Below are 13135 nucleotides of genomic sequence, written 5' to 3'. Positions count from 1 at the left end.
TTGGGACACTAAGGGGCAATTTAGAATGGCCAATCCACCTAACCTGCACATCTTTGGACTGTGGGAGGAAACCAGAGCACCCGGAGGAAACCCACGCAGACACGGGGAGAACGCGCAAACTCCACACAGTCACCCAAGATTGGAATTGGTCCCTGAGTCCCTGACGTTGTGACGCAGCAGTGCGAACCACTGTGCCACCTGAGAAATGTCACACAAAAATGGTGTGAGATCAGGAGGCCTTTTATTTTTTCTACAGCAAAAAATGTTTTGCCACCTGATTCACACCTCATTAGGAGAAAGAAATCTGGCCCTTTGACTCCAGTTGCTCGCTGACAAATTGTACAAATTAAAGGCAGATTCTATGCCAGACCTGGTCTGCATGTTTACTCACTGTATATGGGAGCAGGAACCTACTTAGACAGTGAGCCTCAACCTGTCAGTTCACATTGCAAAACTTGTCTCTGACTTGCTGCTCAGATATGAGATCTTTTCCCCTCTTTGAAGTTGAACTGTATGCTTCATTCTTAAATTTAATTTTAGTCATCATGTTCTGCAGTGGTAAATGTCTTTATAAGACAGTAAAACATCAATTGCTGCACTGGAAGTTTACTCTGAGTTTTATGAATCCCATAAAAGTTTTTTAAAATTGCAACTTAAATGATATTGGCCTGCATAATTTACAGTTTTCTAATTAAAAATGTACACTGCCGTGTCAAGGGAAGGAAATGTGTCAACCGAAGAGTGTGGTTTTCCCCTTAGGCTCTCTCGACTTCACTTATTTGCCTTCTTGTGAAGGTGACATGTTGTAACTACAGTAGCATGAATTGCAAATTCCTTTGCGTAATGTATATTTTACTTTTATTTACTGGGAGCATATGTGCAAAATTGAAAGCAGGTTTATTTAAGTTGTCTGCTTTCATTAAAAATGTGCAGCCCTAGCTTAATTTAATCCTAAAGGGAGCAGGGTTCATTGGCTGTAAAATCCCTCCTTAATTGTGTCCCTTCTGGGCTGCAATGCAGTGAATCTTTGTGAGAAATCGGCACTTTCAGAGAAAGGTGGGTACAGAGAGCGAGAGAGTATAAAGGGAAGAAGCCGTCATCGTGTTAACTTTGTTCCGCATGAACAATGGCAGGTTGGTTTTGGGCTACGCAAAGCAAATACCGTTTAATGAAAGGGTGCATCCATGATTAATGCTGAATCTATTTTTTTAAAGAAAATAGTCTTATCAATAAATACTTGGCATTAAATGCATTCTGAAGGGACCATTCCCTCTGCGATTCCTTGGTGTACTCTCAATTACCCTTGACACTTCCTCCATTTCCCATGCAAGCACAACAGATATAATACCTGGGCCGGAATTTTCCGACAGTTTACTCCAGCATTGATTTTCTCATCCCGCTGCAGTGAACGGCGATTTAGCTTGTCGCCAAAATCTCCGCTGCAGCGGGAATGTGGCATGAGCGGGCATTAAGATCACACCCCTGTTCTTTTATCTCCTCCCTTCTCACCAACCAAGGCCCCAAACATGCCTTCCAAATGAAAGATTTATTTGTATTTCCTTCAAAATTAGTATACCGTATTCACTACTCATGATCTGGTCTCTTCTATACTGAGGAGATCAATTGCAGACTGGCTCAATTTGGGCAAAGAAATGGCAGATAGAGTTCAATCCAGATAAATGCGAAGTGATGCATTTTGGTAGAACTAACGTACGGGGGAGCTATACGATAAATGGCAGAACCATAAAGGGTGTAGATACGCAGAGGGACCTGGGTGTGCAAGTCCACAGATCCTTGAAGGTGACGTCACAGGTGGAGAAGATAGTGAATAAGGCATATGGCATGCTTGCCTTGATAGGATGGGGCATAGAATATAAAAGTTGGGGTCTGATGTTGCGGTTATATAGAACGTTGGTTCGGCCGCATTTGGAATACTGCGCCCAGTTCTGGTCGCCACACTCCCGGAAGGGCGTGGAGGCTTGAGAGAGAGTGCAGAGGAGGTTTACCAGGATGTTGCCTGGTATGGAAGGGCTTAGTTATGAGGAGAGATTGGGTAAACTGGGGTTGTTCTCACTGGAAAGACGGAGGATGAGGGGTGACCTAATAGAGGTGTATAAAATTATGAAAGGCATAGATAGGGTGAACGCTGGGAAGCTTTTTCCCAGGTCAGTGGTGACGTTCACGAGGGGTCATAGGTTCAAGGTGAGGGGGCGGGGGGGAGGTTTAACACGGATATCAGAAGGACGTATTTTACGCAGAGGGTGGTGGGGGCCTGGAATGCACTGCCGGGCAAGGTGGTGGAGGTGGACACACTGGGAACGTTTAAGACTTATCTAGATAGCCATATGAACGGAGTGGGAATGGAGGGATACAAAAGAATGGTCTAGTTTGGACCAGGGAGCGGCGCGGGCTTAGAGGGCCGAAGGGCCTGTTCCTGTGCTGTATTGTTCTTTGTTCTTTGTTCACCGCTTTGCAGAACACTTCCATTCAGTGCAGTCAGCTGTCACTTCAATTCTCCATCTCCTTGCACTCTGACCTTTCTGCCCTTGGTCTGCGACAGTGTTCCAATGAAGTTCAATATAAATTCAGGGAACAGCACCTCATGCTTTGACAGGGTATTTTGCAGCCATCTGCATTGAATTCCACAACATTAGTTCATAACCTCTGGCCCAATTTTGTTTTGTGTTTCTTTGCTGGTTTGTTTTTTTTTCTCTCCCGTTTCTCTCTTATTTCCTTTGCGTTGTGTTCAGAGAGAAGCTATCCTGCCATCCGCACCTCATCTAGGCCTATCTTTTGTTTCATTACTTGTCCTATTACCCTAATCCCTTTGGCCTTGCACCATGAAATCATTTGTCATTTAACCTTCCCTGCCTACCAGGGAAGACCTAAAATCCTGCAGATGCTGGAAATCCAAAACAAAAATGCAGGAACAACTCAGCAGGTCTGGAGAGAAAAACAGAGTTAACCTTTTGAGTCTGTATGACTCTCAGAGTTAACATTTCAGGTTCGTATGGTCATATCTATTTCTCTTTCCACGGATGCCGCCACAGACCTGCAGAGTTTTCCCAACATTTTCTGACCCTATCAGACTTATACTTTTGTTCTTCTTTCCACCCTCCCCCCTTTCACTTGCTCAAAACCCACTACATTTACTTCTTTACCCAGTTCTGACGAAAGGTCATTGAGCTGAAATGTTCATTTTGTTTTTATCCCACTGATGCTGCCAGATCGGCTAAATATTTCAAGCATTTTCTGCCTTTATGTCAGATGGTAAGAAGTTTAACAACACCAGGTTAAAGTCCAACAGGTTTATTTGGTAGCAAAAGCCACACAAGCTTTCGGAGCTCTGAAAGCTTGTGTGGCTTTTGCTACCAAATAAACCTGTTGGACTTTAACCTGGTGTTGTTAAACTTCTTACTGTGTTTACCCCAGTCCAACGCCGGCATCTCCACATCATTTATGTCAGATGTCCAGTATACACAATATTCTGCCTTTGTATTACTGGTAATTCTTCCTGGAATGCCCATCTTGAAGAAGTTCTGTTCTTCTTTCTGATGGGATTTTGCTTTGTCTCTTTCACCTTGTTTAACTTAATTGCTTTCTATTTCCCTGCTCGTGTTTGCTCACGTATCTCCCAGAATTTGCTTTCACAGCCACATCTCCTTCTTCAGCGACTGTCTCAGGCTCTGAGATGTAGATTCCAAACTGAAATTCCACCCGATGTGTTTTGGATCCACCCAAGATTACAGATATCTCCCAGATGTTCCAAATTCCTTGAACCGTTGTCGAACCCTGCGACCCACATTCGATGCCACGGAGCACCACGTAATCACTCTTGAGCTCCCTCTTCCACAGCACACACTCACTCTATCTCAAAGCTCTCCTGCTCCATAGTTTCAATTCATCCTTTGCCACATCAAGCATTTTAACAAAAGTTATTTTCTTTCTTTCATGGGTACCGATGCTTCTCTATATCCTTCTTCCCCATTACTTCCTCCTGATGTTATCCCTGTTTTAAATTTCACCCCTTGCCTTGTATTCACAATGCCCTCTGACCTTCCACCTCTGACTGTGAACAATCACTTTATTCCCATATTCAATGTATTTTGAGCTTGGCGTGATACCAAGCTCTCCTCCCATTGCCTTCATCTCTGCACTCCTTTGGCTAGCAGGCCTTCCCCTGCTCATCAGATCCTCCCACTTGTTTCCAGTAATTTCTCTCCAACTAGACACCTCCCTCTGGCCTCTTACCCTGTCAAGATCTTTTCATTGAGAATTTCCAGTGTGCAACAAAACAGAGGGAGATCTGTCAGGCACCCCACCCCCCTTGATATCACCCTGATATCCCCCCACAACCGCTGCCGATCGCCGCCCCAATACTCGCTCCTGTTGATTGCACCCTATTGATCGCATCGGCTGCCCCACCTGGCCGCGAAGGCAAGTGAGCTTGGATGATTCCTTCCCGGGCTCACTAATAATATTTATATTCAAACTTCAATATTAAAATGGGCCTCATGCCCAATCCGGGGCCAGTAAGACCGATGGGACGAGCAGTAGCATCACCCCCCTCATCTCTATCTTAAATGGGCAGCCCCTTGCTCTGAGATTATACATTCTGGTCCGAGGCTTTCCCACAAGGAGAAACAACCACTCAGCATTACCCTAACGATCCCCCTGAGAAGTCTATGTGTCTCCATAAGGTCACCTTTCATTCTTCTGGACTCCAATGAGTACAGACCCAACCTACCCAACCTCTCTCCGTAAGAAGATCCCCCATACCTGGGATCAACCTTATGAACCTTCTCTGGACTGCTCTAATGCCAATATATATTTCCTTAGATAAGGGGACCAAAACCATTCACAATATTCCAGGTGCGGTCTACCTAATGCCTGATATAGCTTTAGCAAGACTTCCATATTTTTATACTTCATTTCCTTTGAAATAAAGGCCAACATTTCATTTCCCTTCCCTATTACCTGCTGAACTTGCATGCTAGCTTTTTGTGATTTACACATGAGGACCCTCAAATCCCTCTGTGCAGCGTTTTCTGCATTATATTCCACCTGCCAAGTTTTTGCTCACTCACTTAACCTGTCTATATTCGTCTGTAGACTCTTTGTGTCATCCTCGTCACTTGCCTTCCCACCTATTTTTGTGTCATCTGCAAACCTGGCAATAATATATTCTCTTCCCTCATCCAAGTCATTAATATAAATAATTGTGGCCCCAGCAATAATCCCTGTGACACTCAACTAGTTATAGATGACCATCCTGAAAATGCCCCCCCTATCCCAACTCTCTGTCTTCTATCAGTCAGCCAATCCTCTATCCATGCTAATATACTACCCCAAACACCATGGGCTCTTAAGTTTATTTATCGGTGTAACATTTAGGCTTACATTAACACTGCAATGAAGTTACTGTGAAAATCCCCTGGTTGTCACACTCCAACATCTGTTTGGCTACACTGAGGGAGAATTTAGCATGGCCAATGCATCTAACCAGTACGATTTTGGACTGTGGGAGGAAATCAGAGCACTTGCAGGAAACACATGCAGACATGGGGAGAACGTGCAGACTCCACACAGACAGTGACCCAAGTCGGGAATCGAACCCAGGTCCCTGGCGCTGTGAGGCAGCAGTACTAACCATTGTGCCACCGTGCCACTTATCGTATTAAGTATCCTTTTGTGCAGTAGCTTATTGAACGCTCTTTGGAAATCCAAGTACATTACATCTACTGGTTCCCCTTTATCTATCCTGCTCTCATTACCACTTCAAAGAATTCTAATAAATTTGTCAGGCATAATTTCCCCTTCATGAAACCATGCTGGCTCTGCTTGATTATATGATGCATTTCTAAATGCTCTGCTATTATATCCTTTATAATGGACTCTGACATTTCCCAATGATGGATGTTAAGCTAACTGGCCTGTTTTTTTATCTCCATCCCGTTTTGAATCAGGATGTTACATTGGCAGTATTCCAATTCTCTTGACTTTTCCAGAACTTAAGGATTCTTGGAAAATCACTACTAGTACATCCACTATCTCTGTAGCTACTTCCTTTAATAGCCTAGGCTGTTACCCATCAGTTCCAGGGGATTTATTAGCCTTTAATCCCATTAGCTTCACTTGTACTTTTTCCCTGGAGATAGTTATAGAGTGGGATTTTATAGCCTCACTCATCCTGAAACCGGGGTTAATGGACCTTCCCATTGCCTGTCCCTCACCCACTCCAATTCCCATGGCGGTTGGGGCAGTAAAATTCCGGCCACAGAATTTATTTCTTCCCCCCTCTTTTTCCCCTTGATTATTTAGTAATTTTGGATTGCTATTAGTGTCTCCTACCTGAAGACTGGTGCAAAGTATTTATTTAACTCCTCTACCATTTCCCAGTTTCCCATTATTATTCATCACCCCATCTCCCGGCTCATTCTCTAAGGGGCCTATATTCTCCCCAACCTCTGTGATTAGCTGGTTAACAAACATTCAGTTGCATACTAAACTGTGTCTATTTTAAAGTTGCACCTTTAAGAAAAATGGATGCTTCATCTACTTATTATACTGTCTCGTCAAAGGATTATTTGGAGACAATTTCCATCTAGTTTTAGGTTGGGAGATCTGATGTATATTTGTCCATTTTGTTTTCAAATAAGTACTTGAAGGAAGTCAGTAAAGAGGGAGAGGCCTATGCAGTTAAGGAATGCAACATGTCACTTTCACAGTTCTGTAAGAATTTCTAATATAGCATTGCGATCAGAAAGGGGTCTGGGTGTCAAAAGTAAAATATGACAACTGTGTTTACTCACCATGCAGTTGAACTTTGAAAAGACATCAAGACTGGACTCTGAGCATCTGCCTTCAGCGTCTGCATAACCTGCGATGACTGGGCCGGAGCCTGGGGCTGGGCTGGGGCCTGGGCCTGAGCCTGAGCCTGTCCCTGAGTAGAGCTGTTCCACTGGCCCTCATCCTGCTTCAGCCAGCTGCCTCGGATTCCCCACTTAGACAAGTAAAATTGACAGATCTCATAATTCATGGCAGAGTAGTAGAGAAGGTCCAGTACAAGCAGGATTAGGACAAAAAAACCATAAATCCATACTCCAATCAGTGCACTGTAGTTACTGAAACAAAAATACAATCATATGAGGGTGATGGCAGTAATGAAGTTTTATATACAGTGAACAACACAAGGAATATTCACGGTATGATATTTTATGCCAATAAAAACAAGGAAATTCTTTGTCATGACACTTCTACTTATTTTGACAAATTTTGGTGTAAATGCTGTTATAAGAAAAAATAATTCCATAGCAGGAGGTAAAACAGACTGTGTACCAATGACAATACTGAGAAGTGACTGCTAACATGTGAAGGCAACAGGAACCAAAACTTCAACACAATGGTATCACACATTTTTAGTGTTGAAATGATGATTTAGGTTCAGTATCTGAATAGGTGTGTGTTATCCATACCTCTTGGATCTGCTGCACTCCTGTACAACACGTTTCCCTGAGGGACCTTCTCTAATATCCTTGAGGAATTTATTGTAAATGGTGTTATATTCAAAGCAACACATGGAAACATAGAAAATAGGAACAGGAGCAGGCCTTTCAGCCCTTTGAGCCTGCTCCACCATTCATTATGATCATGGCTGATCATTCAACTCAATATCCTTATCCCACCTTCCCCCACATCCTTTAATCCCTTTTGCCCCAGTAGCTATATCTAACTCCTTCTTGAAAACATGTGTCTTGGCCTCAACTGCTTTCTGTGGAACTGAATTCCACAGATTCACCACTCTCTGAGTGAAGAAATTTCTCCTCATTTCAGTTCTAAAAGATTTACCCCGTATCCTTAGACTGTGACCCCTGGTTCTAGACACTCCCACCATCGGGAACATCCTTCCCACATCTACCCTGTCTAGCCCTGTTAGAATTTTATAGATTTCAATGAGATCCACCCTCATTCTTCTAAACTCCAGTAAATATCATCCTAACTAACTCAAGCTCAGGTTAGTCTTGACACCATTCCTGAATAATTCTTGCAAACGGTTACATGATCCTGGGAATCCCTTTCAAATGTTGACACAGTTCTGGCAAATCCTTATATATCTCGTTTGCCCTACAGGAAAACTTTTGGAAATTTTGATCCCTTGAAAATCTAATACTTTTGTTAGTAAGTTCAAAAGTCACACTCTCGGAGGCCTCAAACGCTGGTATAATCCTGACAATTCTTTGTAAATATTGATACAGACTTGGAAACCCCTGCCAAAACACGTCAACTATCCAAGATAAAACAGTGCTTTCACATCATTTTCCATCACTATTCGATAACAGGAACAATGGCCCCAACATTAACTGTAAAGAGGTATCCAGGCTTGTTGGTGGTGGGGGAAACCGAAAAGTCAAATGAGTGGATGAGAAACTGAGATGCCCAGATGATAACATAGAACATAGAACATAGAAAGTCACAGCACAAACAGGCCCTTCGGCCCACAGGTTGCGCCGATCACATCCCCACCTCTAGGCCTATCTATAGCCCTCAATCCCATTAAATCCCATGTACTCATCCAGAAGTCTCTTAAAAGACCCCAACGAGTTTGCCTCCACCACCACCGACGTCAGCCGATTCCACTCACCCACCACCCTCTGAGTGAAAAACTTACCCCTGACATCCCCCCTGTACCTACCCCCCAGCACCTTAAACCTGTGTCCTCTCGTAGCAACCATTTCAGCCCTTGGAAATAGCCTCTGAGAGTCCACCCTATCCAGACCCCTCAACATCTTGTAAACCTCTATCAGGTCACCTCTCATCCTTCGTCTCTCCAGGGAGAAGAGACCAAGCTCCCTCAACCTATCCTCATAAGGCATGCCCCCCAATCCAGGCAACATCCTTGTAAATCTCCTCTGCACCCTTTCAATGGCTTCAACATCTTTCCTGTAATGAGGTGACCAGAACTGCGCGCAGTACTCCAAGTGGGGTCTAACCAGGGTCCTATAAAGCTGCAGCATTATCTCCCGACTCCTAAACTCAATCCCTCGATTAATGAAGGCTAGTACGCCATACGCCTTCTTGACCGCATCCTCCACCTGCGAGGCCGATTTAAGAGTCCTATGGACCCGGACCCCAAGGTCCTTCTGATCCTCTACACTGCTAAGAATGGTACCCTTCATTTTATACTGCTGCTCCATCCCGTTGGATCTGCCAAAATGGATCACTACACACTTATCCGGGTTGAAGTCCATCTGCCACTTCTCCGCCCAGTCTTGCATTCTATCTATGTCTCGCTGCAACTTCTGACATCCCTCCAAACTATCCACAACACCACCTACCTTGGTGTCGTCAGCAAACTTACCAACCCATCCCTCCACTTCCTCATCCAGGTCATTTATGAAAATGACAAACAGCAAGGGTCCCAGAACAGATCCCTGGGGCACTCCACTGGTCACTGACCTCCATGCAGAGAAAGACCCCTCCACAGCCACTCTCTGCCTTCTGCAGGCAAGCCAGTTCTGGATCCACAAGGCAACAGCCCCTTGGATCCCATGCCCTCTCACTTTCTCAAGAAGTCTTGCATGGGGGACCTTATCGAACGCTTTGCTGAAGTCCATATAGACCACATCCACCGCTCTTCCTTCGTCAATGTGCTTGGTCACATTTTCAAAGAACTCAACCAGGCTCGTAAGGCACGACCTGCCCCTGACAAAGCCGTGCTGACTACTTTTGATCATACTAAACTTCTCTAGATGATCATAAATCCTGTCTCTCAGGATCCTCTCCATCAACTTACCAACCACTGAGGTTAGACTCACCGGTCGGTAATTTCCCGGGCTGTCCCTGTTCCCTTTCTTGAATATAGGGACCACATCCGCAATCCTCCAATCCTCCGGAACCTCTCCCGTCTCCATCGACGATGCAAAGATCATCGCCAAAGGCTCCGCAATCTCCTCCCTCGCCTCCCACAGTAACCTGGGGTACATCCCATCCGGTCCCGGCGACTTACCAACCTTGATGCCATTCAATAGTTCCAACACATCCTCTTTCTTTATGTCCACATGCTCGATCCTTTCTGTCCTCCGCAATCCAGCAGTACAACCACCCAGATCCCTTTCCACCGTGAATACCGAGGTAAAGTATTCATTAAGCAGCTCCGCCATTTCTAACGGTTCCGCACAAACTTTTCCCCCTTCACCTTTTAAGGGTCCTATGCCTTCACATCTCATCCTTTTACTCTTGACATATTTGTAGAAAGCCTTGGGATTCTCCTTAATCTTACCCGCCAAGGTCTTCTCATGACCCCTTCTCGCTCTCCTAATTTCCTTCTTAAGCTCCTTCCTACATCGCGTATACTCCTCTAAATCCTTAACACCTCCTAGCTCTCTGAACCTTCTGTACGCCTCTCTTTTCTTATTCACCAGGTTCATCACAAACTTCGTGCACCACGGTTCCCGTACCCTACCAACACCCCCCTGTCTCATCGGAATGTTGTCATGCAGAGCTCCAGACAAACATTCCTTGAAAATCCTCCACTTTCCTTCGGTACTTTTCCCCAAGAATGCCTCCTTCCAATTTACCCGTCTAATTTCCTCCCTGATGACACCGTATTTCCCTTTACTCCAGAGAAACACTTTCCTAGCCTGCCTGACCCTATCTCTTTCCAATGCTATCGTGAAGGAGATAGAATTATGATCGCTAAAGACTAGTCTTCAGCCACGTTGATTCGCTGCATATGATATCGAGAAATGGCTGAAGGCATTGGATACAACAAAGGTTATGGGCTCTGACAACATCCTGGCTGTGTTCCATGGTGATGTGGAAAATTGCCCCAGTGAGTCCTATCCACAAAAAGCAGGGCAAATCCAATCCAACCAATCTCTACCCAATCAATCTACTTTTGATCACCAGCAAAGTGATGGAAAGTGTTGTTGACAGGGCTATCGAGTGGTGTTTACTCAGCTGTGAACTGCTCACTGGTGCTCAGTATGGATTCCACAAAGGCAACTTCATTCATTATAGCCTTGTTCCGAATAGGGACAAAAGAGCTGAATTCCAGAGGTGACAGCGTGTGGCCTGAATGAGTCCGAGCACAACTGACGTCACTGGGAATTGAGGAAAAACTCCATTGGTTGGAATCATACCTAGACCAATAGAGGATTGGTTGTTGGAAGCCAATCATCTCAGCTCCAGGACATCATTGCTGGAGTTCCTCAGGGTAGTGTCCTAGGTCCAGCCATCTTTAGCTGCTTCATCAATGACCTTCCCGCCAACCTAAAGTCATAAGTGGGGATGTTCGCTGATGACTGCACAATGTTTATTACCATTCACAATTTCTCAGTAAGCTGGGGCGATACGCAGCAAAATTTGGACAACATTCAGGCTTGGACTGATAAATGACAATTAACATTCATATCATACAACTTTGAGGCAAAGATCAGCTCCAAAAAGAGAGAATCTAACCATTTCCCCTTGACATTCATCTACCATCGCTGAATCCCTCACTATCAACATCCTAGAGTTTATCATTGACCAGAATCTGAACTGGACGAGTCATATTAATACTGTGGTTACAAGAGCAGGGCAGAGGCCAGGAATTCTGCAGCGAATAGCTCACTCCTAATTCCCCAAATCCTGTCCACCATGAACAAGATGTGGAGATTTGATAGCCAAGTTCCGCACACATGAGGACGGCCTCAACCGGGATCTTGGGTTCATGTCACACTATTGGTAACCTCCACAGCTTGCTTGGACCTGCAGAATCTCACTGGCTGTCCTGTCTGGAAACAATACACATTTGGCGGCACGGTAGCACAGTGGTTAGCACTGCTGCTTCACAGCTCCAGGGTCCCGGGTTCAATTCCCGGCTTGGGTCACTGTCTGTGTGGAGTTTGCACATTCTCCTCGTGTCTGCGTGGGTTTCCTCCGGGTGCTCCGGTTTCCTCCCACGGTCCAAAGATGTGCGGGTTAGGTTGATTGGCCAGGTTAAAAAAATTGCCCCTTAGAGTCCTGGGATGTGTAGGTTAGAGGGATTAGCGGGTAAAATATGTGGGGGTAGGGCCTGGGTGGGATTGTGGTCGGTGCAGACTCGATGGGCCGAATGGCCTCCTTCTGCACTGTAGGGTTTCTATGATTTCTATGATTTCTTTAACCTGTGCCTAATGCTCTCTCCACTCACATTGTCTGTATTTTTAAGACTTGATTAGCTGTAAAGATTCGCATTCTAATCAGTATTCTGTAACTTGAGTTTGTGTCTCTGTTTGCCTTGTTTATGAGCAGATATCCATTCCATCTGACAAAGGAGCAGCGCTCCGAAAGCTAATGGCATTTACTACCAAATAAACCTGTTGGACTTTAACCTGGTTGTTGTTAAAACTCTTACTGTGTTCACCATGAACAAGGCACAAGTCAGAAGTGTGATGGAATACTATCCATTTGCAAGGATGGGTGTTGCTCCACGTGGACAGCAGTGGTTCAAGAAGGTGACTCTCCACCACCATTTCAACGACAACTAGGAATGGGGCCATACAGACTTTGAATTTTAACATGTCTGCCACCTTAAACAGGAGCCAGATGTTATCTGTCACCTTACAATGTCTCATTGTTCTCTTCCAAGTTGGTCTGCAGCAGAGTGATGTAGCACTTGCCCAGGAGATGAAGATAATGACATAAGAGGACTTGGAAATGGGAACGGCATTCAAAGTGCTTCAATCATATCCCTACCCCTGTGCCACTATGTTGCCTCATCCCCGATGACTAAACCTGCTCCTGCACAGAAACAGTTGGGACAGTCTTTCAGGAGGCAGAGGCTCCACCACCGAGAGAACATTGGCCAAAAGCACCTGAGCAGTGTGGGTGGGGATCTGAGCAGGCTGCCTCTGCCACACTGATGCCAAATGGGATACACCATAGCAACAGCGGGGGGGGAAGAGTGAAGTCAAGAGATTGTAATTCACCAAGAATATACACAGAGATGTTTGTCAGAATGTTAGATTGTTATGTTTCCATTTGTTCCTCAGAGCACTAAAATTCATTGATTGTCACCACTTCCATGCCTTGTCCATTATTGCATCATGATTATCAACTTGCTCTTTCGCTTGTTTCCTGATGATTACCAGTAGGTGTTTAACCGTTGGAC

At 44.9% G+C, this 13135-nt stretch overlaps 1 protein-coding gene across 1 annotated transcript in view; it reads right to left on the bottom strand.

The window, feature by feature from the left end:
- Positions 1-6808: 6808 nt before the first annotated feature.
- Positions 6809-13135, bottom strand: part of LOC144499111 (protein shisa-like-1) — a 28456-nt gene continuing 22129 nt past the window's right edge. The window contains exon 3 of the mRNA XM_078221189.1: positions 6809-7124. Within this exon, the coding sequence (XP_078077315.1) occupies positions 6809-7124 (316 nt within the window). The remainder of the gene's footprint in view (positions 7125-13135) is intronic.

The sequence above is a fragment of the Mustelus asterias genome, chromosome 9 (genome assembly GCF_964213995.1).
Source record: "Mustelus asterias chromosome 9, sMusAst1.hap1.1, whole genome shotgun sequence".
NCBI lineage: Eukaryota > Metazoa > Chordata > Chondrichthyes > Carcharhiniformes > Triakidae > Mustelus > Mustelus asterias.
This window is presented reverse-complemented; position numbering and strand designations above follow the sequence as displayed.